Source organism: Capra hircus, chromosome 9 (assembly GCF_001704415.2).
Source record: "Capra hircus breed San Clemente chromosome 9, ASM170441v1, whole genome shotgun sequence".
Taxonomy (NCBI): domain Eukaryota; kingdom Metazoa; phylum Chordata; class Mammalia; order Artiodactyla; family Bovidae; genus Capra; species Capra hircus.
Window position 1 is genome coordinate 35,841,183 of NC_030816.1, and position 24,427 is coordinate 35,865,609.

At 40.6% G+C, this 24,427-nt stretch overlaps 1 protein-coding gene across 3 annotated transcripts in view; it reads right to left on the reverse strand.

The window, feature by feature from the left end:
* The window catches only part of GRIK2 (glutamate ionotropic receptor kainate type subunit 2), a 727,083-nt gene extending 703,896 nt beyond the window's left edge, over positions 1–23,187 (reverse strand). For all 3 annotated transcript variants that reach the window (XM_018053124.1, XM_018053125.1, XM_018053126.1), the window contains exon 1: positions 22,588–23,187. In XM_018053124.1, the coding sequence (XP_017908613.1) occupies positions 22,588–22,702 (115 nt within the window). In that variant the 5' untranslated portion in view covers positions 22,703–23,187. The remainder of the gene's footprint in view (positions 1–22,587) is intronic.

Consider the following 24,427-nt stretch of genomic DNA (forward strand, 5'->3'; position numbering starts at 1 on the left):
ATAATTCAAAACGATCATACACCCCAGTGTTCACTCCAGCACTATTTACAACAGCCAGGCCATGCGAGCAACCTAAAGGTCCATCCACGGAGGAATGGATAAAGAGGACGTGGTACATACATACAATGGACTCAGCCATAAAAAGAACAAAACAAGGCCATTTGCCACAACGTTCACGGACACACAGACTGTCATGCTGAGTAAAGTCAGTCAGACAGAGAAGGACAAATATTGTATCATATCACTTACATGTGGAATCTAAAAATGTGGTACAAGTGAACTTACCTACAAAACAGAAAGAGTCATACATACAGAAAACAATCTTACGGTTACCAGGGAGAAAAAGAGGGAAGGATTAATTGGAAGACTGGAATTATATTCACACTACTATATATAAAATAGGTAAGTAAAAAGGACCTACTGTATAACACAAGGAACTCTACTCAATACTCTGTAATGACCTGTATGGGAAAAGAATACAAAAAAGAGTGGATACATGTATATGCATAACTCATTCACTTAGCTGTACAGCAGAAAATAGCACATTTTAAATTTACTCAAATAAAAATTTTAAAAATAAGTAAAATAAAATGGGGGTCTTGGACCCACTATGAGGCTTGAATGAGATAACATATGAAAAGTACCTCTACTGTATCTGACATGTAGCAGATATTCAATAAATAATAACCATCATCATTATTTTTAATTTCACCATTATTATCTTAACAAGGGTCCACACTCTAGAAATCAGAATAACTCGTGTTCTTCTATGCATTTTCTCTCAATAAGAAGGAAAGCAGAGCTGGGAAAGGCTGCTTGAGAGTTATTGCAGAAGAGTGATGGTTCTTCATGCTGAAGAAAATATTCTCATTACAGCATGTGATGCCTGCTCTAGATCCAACGGTGGGCTTGGAGAATCCACATCTTGATCACAGAACAGCAAAATTCAACTAAATTCTACCAACAGCTACTGAAATGAAAGAATCAGAAGATTTACTGTCAGAAGTCTAAACCAGCTTCAAACTCCTCATTATTTGGACCATTTGGGAAAAGCTATTTAACCTTTCTCAGCCTGTTTCCTCATCTGTGAAAGGAGACTAAGAGTCCCTACTTTTTAGGCTTATGATAGGAATTAAATAAATATGGTGTGTGCAAGTATACACAACATGCAAACCATTAAACAAGTATATTTATTTGTGCAAAGTGCAGTGAGACAGTCCTAGGTTCAACTACACTATTCCATGGTCCCTGTAAGTCCAAACCTACCTGTCACACTGTGTTTTAATTCAGAACTTATAAAATGTGGTTATTGTACCTGTATGATCTCTAATTATCTCAGAACTTAAGCCATCCTCCTATGTTACCAGTGAGCCTAAATACCCTCCCCACAACCCCAGCCCTATCACACAGGCATGTATGAGATTTTGGTAATTTAGTAAAGCCATTAACTAGACAAAGAGTGAAAGAAATACACAGAATAGAATGGGATGTTTATCAGTAAAAAGGAAATGGAAGTAAGTCCTGCAAAGGTGGGAGGGTGATGGGAAAAGATCCTATACTACTGTAAAGGATAGATCACGTGATAGAACAAAGAAAGAGAATGAGTAAAACCAGTTTGCTGCATAGGCTGAGGAGGAAGAGAAAAGATCAGGCATCAGAGCTGTCCACAGGGAAGGAACGAGTCAGAGAAAAGTAAGTCAGAGGAAAAACAATGTAAGCTGTATGAGAGGCTTTCTTCTTTCTAGCTTAGGTAGCTAACTGAGACTCATCTCTGCTCTTAAAGGCAAAAGAAGTCTTATACACATGAGCACATTATAAATGGCACAGTCAAGATTTTTCAGTAGTGATTTGAAACCTCCTTAGCATGTCAGGGTGACCCTGTTACTGGAATTCTCAAATGAATAAGAGAAAATGGAAAATAACCTGGGTTTCGGGGCTCATTCTCTTCTGGATTTCATTACTGTCATTTTGCAGATGCTGTTTAGCGTAGCTATTTCTCATTCAACTGATACTGAAAAATTCCAGAAAAACACCTACGTCTGCTTTATTGACTACGCAAAAGCCTTTGACTGTGTGGATCACAACAAACTGGAAAATTCTTAAAGAGATGCAAATACCAGGCCACCTTAGCTGCCTCCTGAGAAATCTGTATGCAGGTCAAGAAGCAAAAGTTAAAACCGGACATGGAACAACAGACTGGTTCCAAATAGCGAGAGGAGTACGTCAAGGCTATATATTGTCACCCTGCTTATTTAACTCATATGCAGAGTATATCATGTGAAATGCTGGGCTGGATGAAGCATAAGCTGGAATCAAGATTGCTGGGAGAAACATCAATAACCTCAGATACATAGATGACACCACCCTTTTGGCAGAAAGTGAAGAAGAACTAAACAGCTTCTTGATGAAGGTGAAAGAGGAGAGTGAAAAAGTCAGCTTAAAACTCAACATTCAGAAAACTAAGATCATGGCATGTGGTCCCATCACTTCATGGCAAGTAGATGGGGAAACAATGGAAACAGTGACAGACTTTATTTTGGGGGGCTCCAAAATCACTGCAGATGGTGACTGTAGCCATGAAATTAAAAGACACTTGCTCCTTGGCATAAAAGTTATGACCAACTTAGACAGCATATTAAAAAACAGAGACATTACTTTGCCAACAAAGGTCTGTCTAGGCAAAGCTATGGTTTTTCCAGTGGTCATGTATGGAAGAGAGTTGGACTATAAAGAAAGCTGAATGCTGAAGAACTGATGCTTTTGATCTGTGGTGTTGGAGAAGACTCTTGAGAGTCCCATGGACTGCAAGGAGATCAAACCAGTCAGTCCTAAAGGAAATCAACCCTGAATATTCATTGGAAGGACTGATGCTGAAGCTGAAACTCCAACACTTTGGCCACCTGATGTGAAGAACTGACTTAATGGAAAAGACCCTGATGCTGGGAAAGATTGAAGGTAGGAGGAGAAAGGGACAACAGAGGATGAGATGGTTGGATGGCATCACTGACTCAATGGACATGAGTTTAAGCAAGCTCCAGGAGTTGATAATGGACAGGAAATCCTGGCATGCTGCAGTCCATGGGATCGCAAAGAGTCAGACACAACTGAGCAACTGAACTGAACTGATATTGAGGACATGGCCATTTCCATTATGAGAACTGAAGAAAGAGGAACAAACGGTGGTTGATGAAAGAGGATTAGCAGAAGGAACAAAGGAGTCTCCTCTCCCTCCTTCCCTCATTCCCCTGACCATCACCCTCACAGAAAGCCCCAACCAACTCCATCATGCCCCTGTGGAAAAACCACAGGGACAGCTGCCTTTCTGGCCAACCCACATGACATGAAACTACAAGAAAGGAAAAGAAACACAACAGACAAGCATTTGCAACGCTTTCAGTCTCAAACTTCCGTAGAGTAATATTTTGATTCATGGAAACTTGAATCTACAATTTTACAAACATCAGTGGAAAACCTATCTTTATCCTACCCTCCATATGTAGTCTGGTACCAGTCCCTAACAGGGCTGTTAAACTCTGCACAGACCACTTTATAAAAATAGGCCCTTTTATCTGCTGCCAGAGAGCAACAAAAGAACTCTTGTGTGTCTGTGGAGATTCTAGGATTATGTTAGAATGGATAATAGAAAGACAAATACTCGCTAAAATATTGTCTGTTACTCCCAGAATCGCTATAGCAATACCCATGCCAAGCAGCTGAGAAAAGCCTTAACACACTATGCAATTCAAATGCAGCCCATCACTGCTGCTATAATTACAGGTGCCTCCCTTCCTCTTCTCAGATCTGTGGATAAAAGCCTAGGGCTGAATTTGTATCTCAGCTGCACAGAAGCTGAAACTAGTAGTCAATAAACACAGAGAACTCTGCATTTGACAGACAGGCTCTTGTAGGACAGAGAGCTAACCTATTGTTCAACTGTTCTTCCACACTCACATTATCGGGATGACAAAAAGGGGAGGGATGTTTTTGAATGCTCCCCAAATCCAAGGACTTTATTTCATTTAAGCCCCACAAGAATCACATGAGGTGCTATTACTCTTTCTTTTATATTTTAAATAAGAAAAATGAGACTCAAAGGTTGAGTTATTTCCTTAGGTTACACAACTTTCTAAGTAGTAGAATTGGCCCTGGAATCTCAGCCTTTCCAACAACACTGTCCACAGAAAAAACACATGCCTTTTGCAGATCAGTGTGAAATCAGGTTCCTGTTAATAGTAGGCTATTAGCGATGGGTTTCCCTGGTGACTCAGTGGTAAAGAATCCACCTGCAATGTAGGAGAAGTGGGTTCGATCCATGGGTTGGGAAGGTCCCCTGGAGAAGGAAAAGGCCAACCCCTCCAGTATTCTTGCCTGGAAAATCCCATGGACAGAGGAGCCTGGCGGGGCTATAAAGTCCATGGGGTCTCAAGAGTCAGACATGACTTAGGGACTAAACCACCATCACCACAGCAATGGGCTGTTGTTCTTATAACTTGTAAACTCCTCCCAAAGGCTAATACATAACAATTTTTAAATTAGAACTCTGCACCTCCACGCTTTTAGGGGAAGGTGGAGTGATCAAGATTTAAAATTCACTGAAGCTGTATCTGTGTGCAGACAGATAAGAATACTGAACTTAAGGGCAGCCTAAAAGATTAAAAAGAGTACATCAGGGTAACTAGAGAAGCAATATTTGGGAAGACACAGAGGGGCAATGCTTATAATCTCTAGAATCTCTGCCTTCTTAAAATAGAACTGAAAATACTTGTGCCAAGGTTGTATAGGTTCTATTGAAGGAAATGGACAGTGTCCACCAGCCATGTGAAAATTCACCTTCTTACACAGTGTAAGCTGTTCTCAGATTTTAGCTGTACTAACATTGAAATCACTTCTTTCTCTCTGAGCAGGCCAAAGGGATCTCCTTTCAGTGCTACAGGCTCCTCTCAAATAGAGAACACAGGATAATTACTTCCACTGTCCCACTCTGGAGATCATACCATTAATCTATCTCAAAGGCTCCAGCCACACATTTTTATATACCATTTACTAGAAATCTTCCCGGGTGGCTCAGAGGTTAAAGTGTCTGCCTGCTATGCAGGAGACTTGGGTTCGATCCCTGGGTCAGGAAGATCCCAGGAAATGGCAACCCACTCCAGTATTCTTGCCTGGAGAATCCCATGGATGGAGGAGCTTGGTAGGCTACAGTCCACGGGATTGCAAAGAGTCGGACACGACTGAGCGGAAAAAAAATAATACTAGAAATTTATGAAGCCTTAACATGTCCAGTTTTTAAAAATATGATCTGAAATACATAGAGAAAAATTAATCGGCTATTTAAAAGTATACCCTTTAAAGAAAAACCTGGGTAAACCTAGCAACAAACCCTAAGGAATTACCCATTTCAGAATGTTAATTGTTATGTGGAAGTGACTTTTGAAGTTCAATTTAATTTCCTGAAAACCCCAAACAACTCTATTTCCCTACAGAAAATAATTAAGCATCGGGGACGATAATATGATTAGAAAGTAAAACACCTGGAATTTGCTTAGCAAATCAGAATGCAAAAAGAGGACTTCTGTGAAACTGCAGCTGTTGCTCTCCTACCCAACCTCATCACCACTGCTAAAAAGCCATTATCATCTTCAGAAGGTGGTGGGGGTGGTGGAGGGAGGCCTGCCACTGTAGAGAGATACTCCACTATTTATTTGTCACCTGTCTAAAGGTCTGCTGGGTCCTGGTTGATCATCTGGCCCCTCTTGTTCCTGAAGGGCAGCCCACTGGCCTGAAAAAACCCCCATAGAACTCTGGGGGAGGGGCGCGGGATCAAATCATCCTTGTGAGAGTAAGATGCAGAACCATCTGATCTAGATGAGCCTGAACCAATTACAGAAATCAATAGTCTGTGTTGCAAAATCAATTAAATGATTGACCAATTGATTGATTATATTAACACTTAGGTTCTTATACACCAGATACTTCACTAAGCACTATATGTGTGTTATCTCTTTTAATCCCAAGAATAACTTTATAGATGAATAATATTAGCATGCCCATTTTGTAAGGAGCTAAAACTTAGGAAGATTCAGCAGCATGTTCTAATCACACAACTCAAAAACAGCAGAACCAGGTTCAAACTAAGATATGCTTAGTTCAAGCCCAAGTTCATGACCCTATAATAGAGCTGGTTGATAAATGACAGACATCTATACAGTGGAAAGTCAGACACTTAAAAATTGGTTACAAAAAATACTTGAAGATGGAAAAATGTTTGCAATAAAGTGTTGTGAAAATAAATTAACAAAACATGTTCAGTAAAGAGTCAAGGAGATAAATCTCAGAATGACATTTATGGTAAAACAACGGGTGATCTTTAATCATTTATATATATATTTCTATTTTCTACAATAACTATGCATCACTTTTATACTCAATCTAAATATTTTAACTTTAAAAGGCAAGTAAATAGAAACAAAATTACAACAGTGGTTTTAGGCGAATGGCACAATTATAAGAGATCGTTTTCACTTTTCAATATTTTCCCAAATGTATCACAAAGCATTTCTCCATACCTATACACACATACACACACTCACACACATAGTTAAAAATTCTAAAGAGCTGAGCTACTTTCTAAAATGTATAATTGGATGCCTGTGGCAAAGACTATCAGTGGTCCTTCAATATTCATTCTCCATGTCTTCTACAGGAATAGACCCTGAAATTTTCAACTGGCCCCATTTCCTGTAATATGGCTTCAATCCCCAGCCTCCTGTGCACACAGATGTAGCCATGTGACTAAGATCCTGTCAATAAGGTATGAGATAAAATGGAGTGTGCAACATCCAGGATGTGTCCATACTGCTTTTGAGAAGGTGCACAAGATGGCTGGACCATGAGAAAGGCCACATCAGATGCCAGATATAGATGCCAGGAGAGACAGCTGGAAGTAACACAGACCCAGGCAGGCTGCAGATGGCATGGCAGACCCACCATGCCATCCCTGACTTGTATGTAAGGGCCAAGAGAATATCTCTCATTCAGTTTTGTCTTTCTAGAAGGTAGGGTGAAGTTTATGTTACTGAATCTACATTCTAATTAATATAGTACTGAAACACTTAATTTACACTAGTTCTCTCTCTCTAATATATACACACACAGACACACACAAATATGTATGTGCAAGTGTCATGCATATATGTGTGAATATATACCTGTGTGTATATACATATATATATGAAAAAAAAAATTAACGGCATCACTGTGATTTGAGACGAGAGGCCCAGACCAGCTGAAGACTTCTGATTGGAGCAGAGGAGAGAGGGAACACATACAGCACAGCCCCTCTAATAGCTAATCTAATATCAAGAATGGAATGTCCAAGTAAATGCCTTAGTAGGTCACAAGTCTTAATGAAAGATGCAAACAACAGGTTTTAGAAATCTTTCCCTGCAGAGGTAGTCAGATTCCTCTTTTCATGTTAGATTATGTATTTACATGTTACTGTGTGCATCTGTCCCTTCGCTTTGCAATTTTACTTTCGGTGGCTACCTATACCTGTAGAATATGAGAGCTACATAGACTTTTTTTTTTTTTGGACGTGTCTATGGCATGCAGGATCTTAGCTTCCTGATAAGGGATTGAACCTATGCCCTCTGCAGTGGAAGCACAGAGTCTTAACCACTGGACCACCAAAGAAGTCCTGATGCAGAGACTTTGAATTTCTTAGTGTCCTAAAGCTAGTGGCATAAGGTAAGCAGCGAAATGTTTGCTAAATGAATGATTCAAAGAATGAATGAATGAAAAAATAACAAATAGGATTACTGGTCGCTTGTACAAGAACAGAATTAAATACCAAGGTATTTATTACAAATAGGCAATAGATTACATGACATATATTAAAGTACAAACTCTAAATATTAGTAAAAAAAAAAATCTCTAAGCATATACATTTTGATAAGTTATATCAAACTAAATGTGAATTTCTTTGTGTGTGTGTACTCAGTCATGTCTGAGTCCTTGCAACTCCATGGACTGTAGCCCACCAGGTTCGTCTGTCCATGGAATTTCTCAAACAAAGAATACTGGAGTGGATTCCCATTTCCTACCCAGAGGATGTTCCCGAAGCAGGGATCAAACTCGCATCTCTTGCATCTTCTGCATTGGCAGGTGAGCTCTTTACCACTGTGCCACCTGGGAAGTCTCGAATTTCCTAAAGTCAATACAGTGGATTCTTCAAAATTAACAAGGTAAGGAGATAAAATATTGAAACATGGCCTATATTAAAGAATTTTAAAAATATAGATCTTGCTGCCTATAAGAAAAAAAAAAACAGTAGCATTAGGAACCTCCACATAATGTATTTTGTAATAACTATATTAGGGGAAATTTTCATATTTTGAAGCTTCAGTTATATCTCGCTTTTCATTATTGTATTATGTCAATAATCAAAGAACTGGATTAGATACCAATGCTGAATAAATATTTGTTGAATTAAATATCTGAATCAAAAATGGAAGCAAAATTGAAAGAGTTGATAGGAAGCTTTTGGCTTCCTCCTGCTTCCCTGGTGGCTCAGAGGTTAAAGCATCTGCCCCCAATTCGGGAGACCCAGGTTCGATCCCTGGGTCCTGAGTCGGAAAGATCCTCTGGAGAGGAAATGGTCACCCACTCCAGTATTCTAGCCTGGAGAATCCCTTGGACGGAGAAGCCTGGTAGGCTACAGTCCATGGGGTCACAAAGAGTCGGACACGGCTGAGTGACTTCACTTTCACTTTTACTTTACAATTACCGTATAAAGCATTACTTTATTTCCTGATAAATGGTCAGAAAGATCCTCTGGAGAGGAAATGGTAACCCACTCCAGTATTCTTGCCTGGAGAATCCCATGGACGGAGAAGCCTAGTAGGTTACAGTCCACAGGGTCGCAAAGAGTCGGACATGACTGAGCGACTGCACCTCTATTTTCTGATAAACAAGTTTAGCTTTATCTCTTTCTTGAACAATAGCATCAAAAGAGAGAGATTACTTACACTAAATACAGCTTTTTCTTACTAATATGTAGTGAATTTTTTGTATTCAAGTTCAGTGACCTTATAACATACACAGTACAAGAGAACAATAAACAAATTTCAGCGTTAAAATTCTATCCACACTTCACTTAGAAAATATGGTACTTTGAAACCTTAGCTAAGATTCTATCCTTGTTTATATTCAAAATGCTAATGTAGTTTGGCGACCTGCTAGGCAATAAAAGATGTACACAATTCAAAGAACTTTGAGCAGTTCACTTCCCTTACCATTTACTTGTGGCTGTCAAGTTTAGTAAAGTCAGAAACCCCTATCTAAAGCCAATAAATGAGTATCCTTGAATAAATATAAATGCATTATTATCTACCGTATGCATTTTTTCATATCCTATGTGTGTATATATATATAAATTTATACTCCACAAATGGAAAGATTAAAGACAGAATAATTCTAGACTTATAATTGTATAAATATACATATGAAAACCTATTCTATCTCTGTTTTATAAATAATTTCATTTATATCATTTTTTTCAGATTCCACGTATAAGTGATATCATATGACATTTATTTACAAAACAGAAATAGACTCACAGACATAGAAAATAAACTTATGGTTACCAAAGGGAAGCAATGGATAAATCAGAAGTTTTGGTTTAACAAATGCACACTGCTGCTGCTGCTAAGTCGCTTCAGTCATGTCCAACTCTGTACCCCATAGACAATAGCCCATCAGGCTCCCTTGTCCCTGGGATTCTCCAGGCAAGAACACTGGAGTGGGTTGCCATTTCCTTCTTCAATGCATGAAAGTGAAAAGTGATAGTCAAGTCACTCAGTCGTTTCCAAGTCTTCGTGACCCCATGGACTGCAGCCTCCCAGGCTCCTCCACCCATGGGATTTTCCAGGCAACAGTACTGGAGTGGGGTGCCATTGCCTTCTCCACAAATGCACACTACTGTATATAAAATAAACAAGGACATGCTATATAACACAGGGAACAATATAATAACTCATAAAGGAAAATAATCTGAAAAATAATATACATATACAAATGTAAAACTGAATCACTTTGCTGTACACCTGAAACTAACACAGCATTGTAAACCAACTATACTTAAAAAAAAATTAGATAATAACAAAAAAAAAGTGTGAAGTTCATACCATATAAAGGGGTTTTTCATTGTGTGTCTTCCAGAGAACTACACACCACCAAATACAAGTTTTTGAAATTACACGTTTCCATTAATTAAAATAATTGACAATATTTAAACACATAGTGGCAAACACAGCTAAAGCCAAATAAAAACTTCTGAGGAATAGTAAAATTAACTCAATGAGCTCCCCCAATACATATCTTAAAATTATCATTAGCATTTAATTATGATGATTTCAATACTTTAAAACCTCTAACCAATTTATAATTGTGCTACTATTAATGGTACCATCAATAAGGTATCTCCTATACATAATTCTGTATAAAGTCTCCCATACTGAAATTTAAATTATTGGAATATACTTAATAAACTTGTGTCTTACCTAATTGGCAATAAATATGAAAAGCTCTTAGTTACCAATAATTTGGACAGATACAAATATTATTAGTTTTAATACTAAAGAAACATATATAATTGACAATGTCCACCTGAAACAAATATACAAGCATTCTGGTTTCATTCCAAAAGCAGTGTACAGATTTCAGCTCTTGGCTCCATGACCTAACAATGACACGGACAGTACAATCACAGCAATGGGAAGTGGGGTAAGGGAGGATGTAGTTTAGTCCAAGAGATTTCTAATGAACACCATCTAGGCTAGGCTCTATTTTCTGCCCAGATTCTGGGCCATTTCCATGTACTCATTCAGGGCAACTGAGTTAGGGTCTTCTTAACTAGACCGGATGCCTGCTACAATGTTTTTCTGATAGATTTTGTGAAAACAAAATTTTAAAAGGATCTGTTAGGGATGACTTTAGTAGGAGGCTGAGGGGGAAAGTTCCCACAACTATTCATCATCGTAGACATTATTTGTAAAACAACACCTGCTTAAGATCCCTTTGGGCTGTGGGGTTGGTTATGTGAATGTGAATATTCTAAATGCTTAAGTTTTAAAGGATCAGTCAGCCCATCCGTGGTGTGCTGAGAGCCCAACACTGGGTGTGTTCTGCAAGGAATGATAAAATATCCAAGCCACAACCCTTATCTACAAAATTCACTCACTCTTTTTCACAGCCTAGTCATGATTATTGATTACCAATCCAGAAAGTTGATGTACCCACCCACTATAAACAGAGGAATTATAAATTTTAAGGTTAAAATCTCTTTAGGATTATTTAGCTCAGTGATTGATTTTCAACCTGTCTGGGAGTTTTATTGTGTGTGTGTGTGTGTGTGTGTGTTTTTTTTTTTTTTTAAGTGTATTCCTTAAGAGTTTGCTTTAAAAATATATTTTTAAAAGTGAAAGCACAACTATCCAGTTGTGAAACTATCCAGGTGTGAAACTATGCAGTTGTGAAAAATGAAACATTTAAAATCATAGTATCTCCAGGTTTGGGAATCAAGAGTTTAAATTATTAAATGTTTAAAATTATTATTATTATTAAATTATTAAATGTGAAACAAGATTTGGGAATCATTTATCTGATCAAATTTTCTTGCCAATGCTTGAATTTATTGTGCAGAATCCCTATCTAAGATAGACCCTTTGGAGGAGACAAAACGATCCAGATTTTTAAAAGGACAGCTGATGTATGGAACAGCAAGAGGAAGAGAGATGCATCTTAGAGAACAAGCTGAGGATGAGTGACTGAAACATCACCCCTAGTCTCCAGGCAGGCTCCCTAACAGATCAACCCAGAACCCTCAGGGAAAGGCTACAGAATAGAATAGTGCTCGGTCCTTCACCCACCAGAAGCAGGAATTCAACTGCAACTTCACATTCTCCAACATCATTTCCACTACCATGCAGATGTGCTTCCAGAACACACACAATCAAGACTTAAGACAGAATACTTTTCAGCCTGCATTCAGTCCATTCTTCCTTTAGATTATCATAAAATTTTGAGATTGCCCCTCCTTTATTCCATGCCTATCAGTTGAGAATCACTGCTCCAAATGGGTCAAGTACAGTTACTTGTGTATCTACAAAACCTGAATAATAGCTAAAGTTCTTTACAGGCAGATGGATAGAAGGAAAAAAAATTAAGTGTACATAAAAGCAGGCACAGCTTTGCAGAAAATGTTTCAAAACATAAATGAGAAAAAAAATATGCAGTTGTGGAAAAGTGAACAATCTTAAACCACTGGATTTAACATAATTGCTTTGCTTATTACAATATTTTGGCTTTTAAGTGAAAGCAAGTCAGTCATGTCTGACTCTTTGTGACCCCATGGACTATGCAGTCCATGGAATTCTGTAGACCAGAATGCTAGAGTGGGTAGCCTTTCCCTTCTCCAGGGAATCTTCCCAACCCAGGAATCGAACCCAGGTCTCCCACATTGCAGGGAGATTTTTTACCAGCTGAGCCATTTTTGCTTTTAGTGGTAACTTATTTCCTACTTTTATTGTGTACAGTGGATAACGCCAATTAAATGCCTGATATACAAAAATGAAAAAAGAAACTGTGGACTTTCTCTTCTATCTAACTACCAACAGAGTAGAAAGTTGGTTCTAAAAGTCAATAAACCTTTTAAACATGTTTATGATCACTTCAGGTGCAATGTAAAGAAGTCTTAGAAAAGACAGACTACCACAAACATTTTATGCACAGTTTAAGAAGTTGAATGAAATGCACATGAGTAATAACAAATTTGACGTTGCTCTACCCATACACAGTAAGTGAGTGACTATACCCTCAGTCCCCAAAGTCCTTTTCTACCAATAAGCCCAGGGTTCTATGCATCTCTCTGTTAATTCCAATATTATCCTTGGAAGTTAGATGGAAACTAAGTACCCATTCTACAGAAATATAAATCAAGGCCTAGTGAGATTTAATTATTTTTCACTAGGTGACAAAGTAAAAAGTAAAATTCATAATTCAAACAGGTCTGGGGTCCTGAGTTCATGTAGAATTAGAAAATACCACTACAATGAACTCATTCTACTAAAACTGCTTTCAATTTTAATTTAATTTTAAATTCTGATAATTTTATATTGTAAAAAATGATACAATGATTACACACACACACATATATAATTTCAGTAATGGAAATCTCTTAGAATTAGCAACACTATGAATGCCTTGGAGGCAATATACTATATTCCTCAAAGTCGCTAATGGTACTTTTAAGATGGCTTCCAATGCATCTCCCTTAGATTAAGGAAACTTTTCTCTGCTTAATCATTTGATATGGCTATGAGTTAAAAAGATATCCCTTTATTTCATTTCAGAATTTCACTTAAGAAGTACCCGTGATCCTAGGCAAAGAATTTCTTCAAAACTTCAATGATCAAGGACAAGGGTGGGTTCTTTGCTTTCATTTCAATAACACAGAGAAAAGAGATCCACTTATTCTTCATAAAATGTAAGCAGCAGACTGAGAAACCACTTGACAGTGTGTTGCAGACCAAGTCAAGCCCATCCTTTCACTTTCAACTGCTTTTTAAGGGTAAAAATAGGAGTACAAACCCTGTAACCTAAATATTAAAGCTCTGAAAAAGCAAGGCCTTATCTATCCTGTGACAGGGCCAGTCTATTCCCTGTCCCAAACCTCACCTTCTTAACTCCTACCTAAATTCTTTTCTTGTTCTGAGTCTTCTGCCAATGATACATTTCCCTCTCTTCTTCCCTATCACACTTTTTTTTTCCTTTAACAGGTCTCAGCCAGCATCTCATCCCGCCTTTAAAAATACAAACCTATAGAAATCTCCTTTAAACAACTATTGTATATATTTTCTGTATCACTCAAATGGCACTTTAATATATATATGTGTTTTCTCTTTAATGGGATTACAAAATCTTTGAGGTCAGAATCTGGACCTTAGAATTCTATTGATATTTGCCTGGTACATCATATGTGCTTAATTATTATTTGCTAAATAAATGGTGTGGTGAAAGTTCTGGACAAGGAAGAAGATGACTTTGACTTTGGCAGGTATGTGAGAAGGGGATGGAAGGAGCTACAGAAAGAGATAAAGAAAATGGATAATTCATGGGACACTGTTCTTTGAAAGAAAAGGTAGAAGAAACAAAGCAGGCAAAAGTCTTGGGGAAGTGACAGGAACCAGTAACTCTTCTTAAAACTGATACAAAGCAAAGAGAGTCAGAGGCTACCCTAGAAAAATAGCACAATTCACTGAAAAACATTACTCATCCAGCAGCCAGGATATGAATATGTTTTCATCTAAAATCTGACATTAACTAGCTGTGACCAGAACAAGCAATTTCATTGCTCTTGGCAAATCACGTCTAAACCTTGGATACCAGACCTAATCTCTAAAGACCCCTTTGGCTCAGATATTACACGATTTTATAGTTTTCCTTCATCTTGAGAGAGTTTTCATTTCATTTCTTCTGGACAAAGAGGGGCCTGAATGTACTAAAAGGTATAATAAACAATACAGAAGCATTTGTTGCTAAAAAGATAAGCGGGATATAAAAGACAAAATAAACCAAATGCCTATGGTGACACTGAAGCAGAACTTTAATATCTGCTTTGCTTATTTGATCACTTTAGCTGAGCAATATTTCCATTGTAATAGGTCGAGGACTCAAGAGTGATACAGAGCTGTAGACAGAAATGGGAATTAGAGGCAACACCTTCCAAACACTTGCTTTAGCTCAATGACGGTAAAGTGCCTTGTTGATTTAAAAGGGTGTGAAAAGCATTTAAAGATCCTTTTCACTGGGAGGAGATATGCCAATATAAGAATATCATTGACATCTTATTTAAAACCATCACATATGCTCAAAGATTTGGACTAATACAAGCAAAACGATCAATTTACAATGCACCAAGATGTCTGGCATTAATCTAAAAATGACTGTGTATCAGACAGTATTTGACTTCCCTCTATTTTCAGCCTCCCCTTCACATCAGTGCTAATCACTCAGCACTCCCTTGAGTGAGTGAGTGAAGTCGCACAGTTGTGTCCGAATCTTCGGGACCCCATGGACTGTAGCCTACCAGGCTCCTCTGTCCATGGGATTTTCCAGGCACTAGTACTGGAGTGGATTGCCATTTCCTTCTCCAGGGGATCTTCCCAACCCAGGGATCGAACCCAGGTCTCCTGCATTGTAGACAGACGCTTTACTGTCTGAGCCACCAAGGAAGTCCTTAGGCACCTGGAATTCTCTTTTGTATCGGAGCATCTCGGCCACAGACAGAATCGACTGATCTAATAAACTCATCCTAACTTTACAGTCTAGGGACCATGTGCTCTCCCGTCCAGAATATACTTATCTTAAAACAAGGCCATGGGAGAGGGCAAATGCTAAACCAAAAAGACAGACTGATAGATAGAACTACATGTATCAGTGGGGAAAATATCTGAAAGCCATAACCTCCCCAGATCCTTTTACATCTTTACACATAGCTCTGCTGTCCAGTAACCTGTCTCTATTAAAAGAATGTTTAGTTTTAATTAAGAAAATGAAGGGCTCAAATCAATCATAGGGAAATGCTATATTTGAATGTTGTGGTAAATGGAGAAGAGCCTCAAAGCCCAAATAGAAAAACAAAATGGAAAACAAAAAATCCTGCAGAAAAATGTTAAGGGTCTTCTCTAACCTCCCACCCAGTTTTACCATATTAGTGTTATCTGATAAGCTAATCGTCACTTTGAAAATACAGCAATATGAAATGTTTGGCTCTAAACGTGTGAGGCAGGAGACAAATAAGCCAGTAATCCAGGGATGAATGAGTAGGAATGTGGGGTAGGCAGGAGGGTGAAAACTGGTGACTTTGAGGCCACTTCCCACTTTCACCCATCTAGCTGAATGCTTTTGGTTTGGTCAACTTGGAATTTCTTAAACAATTTTTTAAAAAATACGTAAAATCTAAGTTGGGGAGATTTTTAAGTAAAAATTTGGGTTTCAGGTTTTTCTGGAATAATCAAAGGAACAGGCAACTTTGGGAAGACAATTTCACAAGGCAAGAAGCAGTTGCATGGGACAATCTCATAAGAGACTGAGGCTTGACTTTCACTATGGGACTGTCACTAAACGTGTTCTCAATGTAAACCAAAGAACTGTCCTTTTCAGGGGCAGAAGGAACCTGAATGCGCTAAAGTATGGTAACCTGAACAGAGAAGTTTCATTAAGAAAAACAAGGGAAGGATTAAAAAGACAGCATAAAACCAAGGTCAAGTATCCAGGACGCCACTGAAACTGCAGAACAACATTTTTTTAAATTATTTTTGCAGTTTCTCTAGTACAAATAAGTTCTGTTTAAAGAAAAAAAAAAAGTTTAAAGAAAAGTCAAATTTGTTCTTTTCAGTTAGTGAAAAGAAAGGATTCATCGTCACTTACCCTCAACAACCTGGATCATCTCAAAGAATTTTAAATGTCTTTTACTTTTGAAATAAAAAACACATTTAGTTCCATTTATGAAGTGAGCTCTTAAAGGTATTTCCTTATTAAAACCTGGTCCTAAACCTAGGTTCACAGTACATGGTGAAGGTCTGAAGAAAGCTTATTTAACCTACATTAAATCTTAAAAATGCATTAATGAGTCTTTTAAAGGTATAATTTTAACTCCACAATCTTCAACTATAAAGACTATATAGAGCTAATCTGCCTTGCCCTTTCGATTAAACTTGTTAAGGGCGTTCTATTTAGTCAGCACCCAGGATGGGCCATTAAAATTCTTGTTCGGTAAGAGTTGTGTTCAGTGCTCTGTTGTTTTAAATTCCATTAAATCCAAATGGTCTTTATCACCCCATGACCACCCCTGACTTCAATCAGCCAATTTAATTACCTTACAAAATTGTCAGCAGAAGCAGCAAGGAAAAACAGGAAGCCTTATGACGTTATCAGACTGAAATCTTCCTCTTCAGTGTTTAATCTAGACCAGTCAATAAGGATGATGAGCACCTACTTCCTTCCCTTTCAAGGGCTTTTGACCTTACCTTTCATGCTAAGATTTAGGGTTTAAGTTTCATTTGAAGCAATTCTAGTACCTTGAGAACTGGATTACAAATTGAAAACCCATAGAAGATAAAGCTTCACCACCCAAATGCAAAACAATCAACAATTCCATTTCAATACTTCAGATCATCCTACAGAGGAAAACTGAGGATCTCTCAGGAACCCCAGGTATTATGGATGCGGTAGATTAATGATTTAATGCAGATTAATGATGTAGTGATGTAAGGATAGTACAGTTGAAAGACAGTAAACTACTTTCTATTCTGATATGTCAAAATGGACATCGATAATTTCCAGGGAATAAACGGAACTGGAGCTACAATAACACAGTAAAATCCTAAGAACAGAAAGAAAATAAATTTCTCTCACCTGACTTTCTACCGAAAAGAATAAGGCATCTCTTTATCAGAAATTTTCACAATTAAAAGAAAATCAAAGATTGTGTCATCACTATCATAGGCAACCCTTTATTTAAAGGTGAATAGACTTGAAAAGGCCCTGATAATCAATGATGCATCCCATGTTTGGTCTATGTTACGCTCCTCCTTTGTGTGGGAGCATTAACTTCCCTGTGCTGAGTAAATGTTGAAACAGTGTCATTTGAGAATTCAGGGAATGAACACACTGCAATGATCACTTGACTTAAGTTAAAAAGCAAAAGGTGGTCTGTCTGGAGAAATGTCTACTGACATACAAACCCCTGCATAAAGACAACCTCACAACGCCAGAAAACGTGTTGAGTTCCATGTGTCTGGGAGGAGAAGGAGTGCTATTTCTAGAGGACGGAGAGATCATTTTTCAAAGTCATTTTCTGAAATGAGTGTGCCTCCGTTGATGGATCACATCAGAGCTATTCTTTGAAGCTTTAAGAATAAGTGGGAACTTTTGTCAAAAACAGATTTTTTTTTTTTTCCTTTTTAGTGCGGCAGTAGTGTTGGCGATTCTTGGAAAGATTCCCCTCCCCTGCTTTCCAGAGCTCAGCTGAGCAGGTGTTCGGGCTTTATCTGTTTCACTCAGTAGCCGCTGTTACTCCCCCATCCCCGCCTCCCAAGAGCCAGTTTTCCAGCTTCCAGATGTAAGGCCACTCCTCCCTCCCGCCCACCTCACCTCCCAAAGGAAGAAAAATCTCTTTCAAAGAACTTGTACAGAGTGGCAGCTTCCAAGCCCAGCCAATTCGCTCACACTCCTCTAAGATGTAGTACATCTGCTGCTAATTATTATATCTGGGAGCACATGAACTAGCCACTAAGTAGGGGGATTTCCATAAGAACCCATTCCGTTCCCTCTCACCCTGTGGGCTTTATAACCTGGGCTATCCCTGAGCTGGCGGCCTTCACCTTCGGCCTGGGCACAAGGAGGAGGCTACGCGTGTGCATGGACGCAGGGCCAGCGCACAGTGTGCCAAGAGATCCGAGCGCGTCCTGGGAAGACCTCGCCTGGGAAAGCCTTTTAAGAAAGCCGCCCTACTGGCGAGCCGAAGAGAAAAGCTAGGTCGACAACTGAAAGGAATTAGTGGCCTAGCAAAACCAGCTCAGCTCTTCCTAGACAACAGTCTTGGAGAAACTGCCCACGAGTTTGGGAGAAAGTTTGGGTTCAAGTCTTCGTTCTTGGCATTCGAAATGCCATTTCAGATAAGGAATGTGATCAACTCGACCTCAAAGATCCTAAACAAGTGATGGTTTGGGGATTGATTCCTTGAAGAAGATACCAAAGCTCCCTTCCCCCCAAACTCCAGGCGGGACTGCTAGCCCTGAGCGGAGCCCGCTCCCCAGCTGGCTTCTACTCCTCCACTTGCTCTCTGGGGAGCAGAGGTCGAGAGGACCCGGAAGAGAGGGTGGCGAAAGTAACAAAAGAAACGTTCAAGTACCTCCGAGTCCCTGGCACTTTGGGAGAACGAGGCAGTAGGGTCCACACCCTAGGGGACGGAAGGATGTCGCCTGCGCCCCTCCAACCGCCGGCTGGGCCGGGCCGCAGCTGCGGGGAGACAAAGGTGCCTCATTTACATTGCCCGCCACTGCCGCCGGCTGCGGGGCGGGAGCGCACCAAAGAGGGCCGCGGGGGCGTGGCAGTTCCGCGCCTGGAAACGCCGACCCCCGGACGTTCGACATAACCTGGAGCGGGGAAACTAACCCTCTAACTGTCCAAGCTCCACCGTGTGCACGCGCCCGCTGGGTGGTCGCCCTGGAGAAGGCAGGCTGGGCCAAACCAAGATCTTAGGAGGGGAGTCCGCCACGACCCACCCGAGGCGCGGCGCCGGCCCGCCCACGGGCGAGGAGCTGACCCTAGGCTGATCCTCAGGTCGCTCCCCCAACGCCCCGGGCTGCCCGAAAGCTTCGGGAAAGCTCCCTGGAGTGGGCGCTCGGGAGACGGTCTCCCGGAAGTGTTTGCAAAGCATCTTCGGAGTAGCAGGCCCGGGTGTGCAGCCCCAGGTCAGGCGACGGGGAGGGGGCGCCGGGATACAGGCGCTGGCGCACGCGACTGCAGGAAGTTTTCCCGGGAACCAAAGAGGAGTCATTGTGCCAGAGTGGTGGACGTGCTTCCCGAGAGTGCATTTGTCGGCGCGCGCGCGAGTGTGTTTGTGACAGAGACAGAGAGCGAGAGAGAGAGACTGATCATCCATCCAGAAGATGGGCGGGGGTAGCGAGGGGCTCGGCAAGTAGCAGTCAGCACTCTAAGCTGCTCCCCTACCCACACCCTTTGGTAGGAGGACGCAGGGTCAAGTCACCGTCATAGTGGGAACGGCGAAAACCGGGAAAGGACTGCATAGAGCCCACGACGGTGGTTTTCCACCACCTACGGGAAAGGGGGCTGAGGATGGGGCGCTAGCCGAACTGGGCCCGCGGTTGCCATAGTGCCGCTGCAGAGACGCCGAGCGGCTGGCAGAGGCCACACCAGGGCCGCAGGAGGAAGGGGCTAGAGGCCACCTCCTCACCCGCGCCCCAGAGGCAGCTGCTCCACTAGCGAGTCAACCCCTTTCCCTTCCAAGGCTCCGGGCCAGCGGTGAGGCTCTGGTTCACCTTTTCAGCTGAAGTTGAAAATAACATTTCTCAAGAGTGGCTCATAGGCGCGCAACCAACCTCCACTTCATTCAGCGCATGTTTTTTTCCAGAAGAAAATAAAACTCCCTCCATTGCATCAAAATATCTCCATCAGGGAAATGTTCCAATGGTTATAGTGTACACAATCCTTCACCACTCAACTAGAGTCACAAACCAGAGAAAATGGATCTCTGCGTGGAAGATGTTTGAAGTTAATGGAGAAAATAACAGGTTATCTAGAAACTGGACAGTTGGTTTAAGGTAGCAAGGCACAGGTGTAAAGGTGTTTTCCTACTCCCCCTATTTCTTACGGACATTCTTAGTAAGCACTGGTCTAGGAAAAGGTATTTTTGTGTGTGTGTCAGCTCTTTTGGAAAGCTGCTACACACTCTGCTACAGTCGCCAAGATTTTTAATATGAAGATATGAAATGATCAGCGAATGTAACAATCTAATGATTCAGCAAATATTATGCTGCAAGACCAGAGCAGCAATAATTAAATCTTTATAGAGTATTGGTGGCCGTTTTCCGACTTCCAGCTTTCTTCTTTTCCCCCCTCTTAGTCCTCAAACTCACTAAGACACTCATTCACAAGCAGTTCAGAAGACACCTCGGTATTCCAAATAAGTAGGTTGTACTACGCAAGATATTGGGCAAAACTATCAAACTGGCACTTACAATGCTTGAAGCAGAGCAACTGAACACACACACGTTTCTAATGATACTGCTACTGCTGCTAAGTCACTTCAGTCGTGTCTGACTCTATGCAACCCCATAGATGGCAGCCCACCAGGCTCCCTGTCCCTGGGATTCTCCAAGCAAGAACACTGGAGTAGGTTGCCATTTCTTTCTCCATTCCAATGATACAGGGACCAACCCGTTTAATTTCATCCAAAGAAACAAGCATTCCTGTGGACTCTTGTTGCTAAGAGCAACCTGCTTAAGTACCATCTAAAGGCATGCAGAAAGCAGGAAAACTACAATGGTAGGAATCCACTTATTGTCTTTTCTCATTATCAGTCCTGTGGGCTCCAGGTGTGTCTATGTATTGGTGGGGGAGGGAAGGAAGGGTTCCCTTTCTCCCTATGTGAAAGGATTCCTACCCAGGTTCCACAAAGCCCCAAATAGGTGATAAATTTTATCATTATAGGAAAAGCGTATAAGAAACAGACAAGAGAGAAGATGCTGCTGACATAATGGGAAATGCAGGCAATCACTCTTTGATTTAAATTTGAGTGACTTAATGTATCTGCTTTTATCTCAAAGACACATACTCAGGATTATATGGTTTCCTGCACTCTTTGGTCTAAATCCACTTGAACTGTCAAAGGAGGCGCCCACAGTGGGAGCCTTTACCCTGTTGGCTTTCTCTTCTCTGGCTCTTATCTACTTAAGGAAACTTTTCCTGACTAGTTCTCCTACTGAAACTCCATTGGCCAGTGGAGAGAGGCTGAGTGTTGCCCACGCTTCATTTCCTCCAAGTAAATCTTCTGGCCAACCATTCCACTGAAGTCTCATGTTTAGATTTTCCTTTGAGCCCTAAAGAAACCTGATTTCTTAAGGAAAACAATGGATTCTCCTAATATATAATTGCCATTTCAGCTTTTTATTTTTTTTTTAAGTCATGCTACAAGTGAAATGAAGCTGCAGACTTAGGCTCCCATACACAGACTCCCTCGGCCTCTATCATCACTGTTTATCACGTATTAGTCCGGGAGGCAGAGCGAGCAAGATGTGAGAAGACTCACAAGTTAAAAACAGACAGAAACCCTTCCTTCTGACGCTAGTTCACTCAAACAGCAGCCTCCCTGTGTTAAGTACCTTCAATCTTACAACAGTATTTTTTTAAAGCTCCGCGTATCCATAAAGGCACCAAGCATTGAGAAAATGGAGAGATTAACCGAAAAGGCTCTCTCTGCTGACAAATCAAAAAGATTAGCGCCCTTCACTTGCGGACCTGTCCAGGTCCCACGCGGAAGCGGACAGGCGCCAACTTGCCAAAGAGTTACCAGATATTAACTCATCAGCCGGGCAATCTGAGAGGCGTGTAGCCCCAGCCGCTCACGTTCTTGGGGAAGGAGCTGCGACCCAAGCCCGGAGGCTCCCCGGGGGACAAGCAGGAGCAGCGGTGGTGGCGGTACCCCCAGCGTCATTACCGACTCTGACACTGGCTATCATGGGGAAGTAACGCAGCGACCACTACCACACACTGACACTCGCTGCATCCTCCCGCGGCTATTCTTTTTTTTTTTTTTTTAATAAAAAGGGGGAAAATAAATGAAATGAAAAGCATAAGTGGGTCCTTTCAAACCCCGGAAAGCATCGGAGCCGGGAACAGGTCGAAATGCACCGAGCCCACCCGCCTAGCGAGCCAACACGCCTGTTTACATCCGGCTGCCTCTGAGCCCGATAGTAGGCAATGGAGAGGGATGGGGAATCTTACCAAATCTTAATACATGTGTGGTTCCTTGAGAATATCCAATCCACAGGAAGCAGAGCAGGAGTTTAATGGTGCGCCTGAAGACTGGATTACTTAGAACCGGGGAAATAATCTTCATGGTGTTTCTGTGTCCACACGCGCAGCACCCACTTCCCCGATCTAGCGTTAGGCTCCCGGTTTGGGTAGGAATGAGGATGCGTCGAGTGGTGACCGCAGACACGATCACGGCATGGTCACAGAGAGAGGAAGGAGTCTCCGCTTCCCAAACCGATTAGCAATCGCTGCATGTTCTTCACTCACTGCGCCAAGGAGCAACCTTCCACTGCAAGGGATGGTGGGACATCCATGTTAGTCGGGGAGCATCCGGGAGAAAGCCAGCACGCACACCCACAATGTCCGGCCGCGCGAGCCTGGGGAAGCAGAAGAGGAGGAAAATCAATAGGAAATCCAGCCTTGGAAACCGCCGAGGCGCCGGGAGCGATCCACGGTCCCAACACAAAAGGCGCTTTGCTCGCAAAGGTTTTGCCAGGCCCTATTCCACTGCACTGCTGCACAGCTTCTGACGTGAAGCCAAGATTAAGTGAGAAAAATTGAGATAGCTGCTTGCCTCTTAAGGCTTCCTGCCAGTGAGCTTCCCAATATCTATTATGCAACCAGTCTGGTCGCCCACCTTGAATTGCAAGGAGGAAGTTGGATTTATTTACGGGGGGGGGGGCGGGGGGGGGCGTGCTTTTATTTCCAGTAAAAGTCTTTACTAAGATAGTGACTGAGGCATGCAAGTGGACTTCCTACATCAACAGATGAATTTTAATAAATGACAACTTAAGTCAAAGTCACTTTGCCTAGGAGTTGTAAATAAAGAAGTGGTCTAAAACAGAGAAATTTACTGCAAATGTAACTTGTTTTTAGGCTGAACGAGGGTCTTTTTATACTTTTAGAATTTTGCCTAGGCATTAATATAAATTGAAATACTATTGGAGAGGTAAAGATAGTCTTAAAAACTTGAGTGAGACATTCTTTGATTACTACCCAGCAATAAAAATACATTCTGCAAGTGGACTTTTAGGGAGGAAATGTTGAAATAAAATTAAGGAATCATATTTTCCCACCCATTTTTTACCTTATCTTAAAATAATTGTGAATATATTAAAATACAATGATATTTGAAAAGGTGCAGCAAACTCCAAAGGCTTCAATAATTTATGCCCAAATTTCTTCTCACTTTGATTTTCTGAATATCTTTTTCTTGAAGACATGAAATATGGAATTGTAGCTTAAGTGGCATTGAGTGTCATGGTTTTGTCTAAAAATGCCTTATTTTCTAGTGTTCTGATCAGAATAATCAGAGTCCCCAGACAGTGACTGTCTTGGCTTTCACAATTTATTCAAGAAAAAAAAGTACATAATTATATTTGCTTTTGTATTTTAGCTGTCCTCTATGATGCATATAGATAAAATATCCAACCATAAGTTATATTAGTAAGTGAAAATAAATTGAACAGTGATAAATATATTACTATATATTAATATTTTTAAGTGTTAGGAAGCCCAAAAGGCAAATTGCTGAAACTGTATCTTAAAAGTAATATCTTTTTCATAACCAACTAAGAGGACATATGTTAACCCTTATGAAAAAGTTATCAGATCATATCATATTTGAAGAATACCTAATTTTTAAATGAGTGATATGAGAAGTATGTCTTCTAGATAGCAAGATTTCTTAAATCTATTTTAAATCTATTTTTCATAAGATAGTATAAAATGCTGATCTGAAAATAAACCTACATTCTGCAAAGGCATTAGGTGGGCATTGATTTTTTTTTTTAATGGAGGCATATCTGCA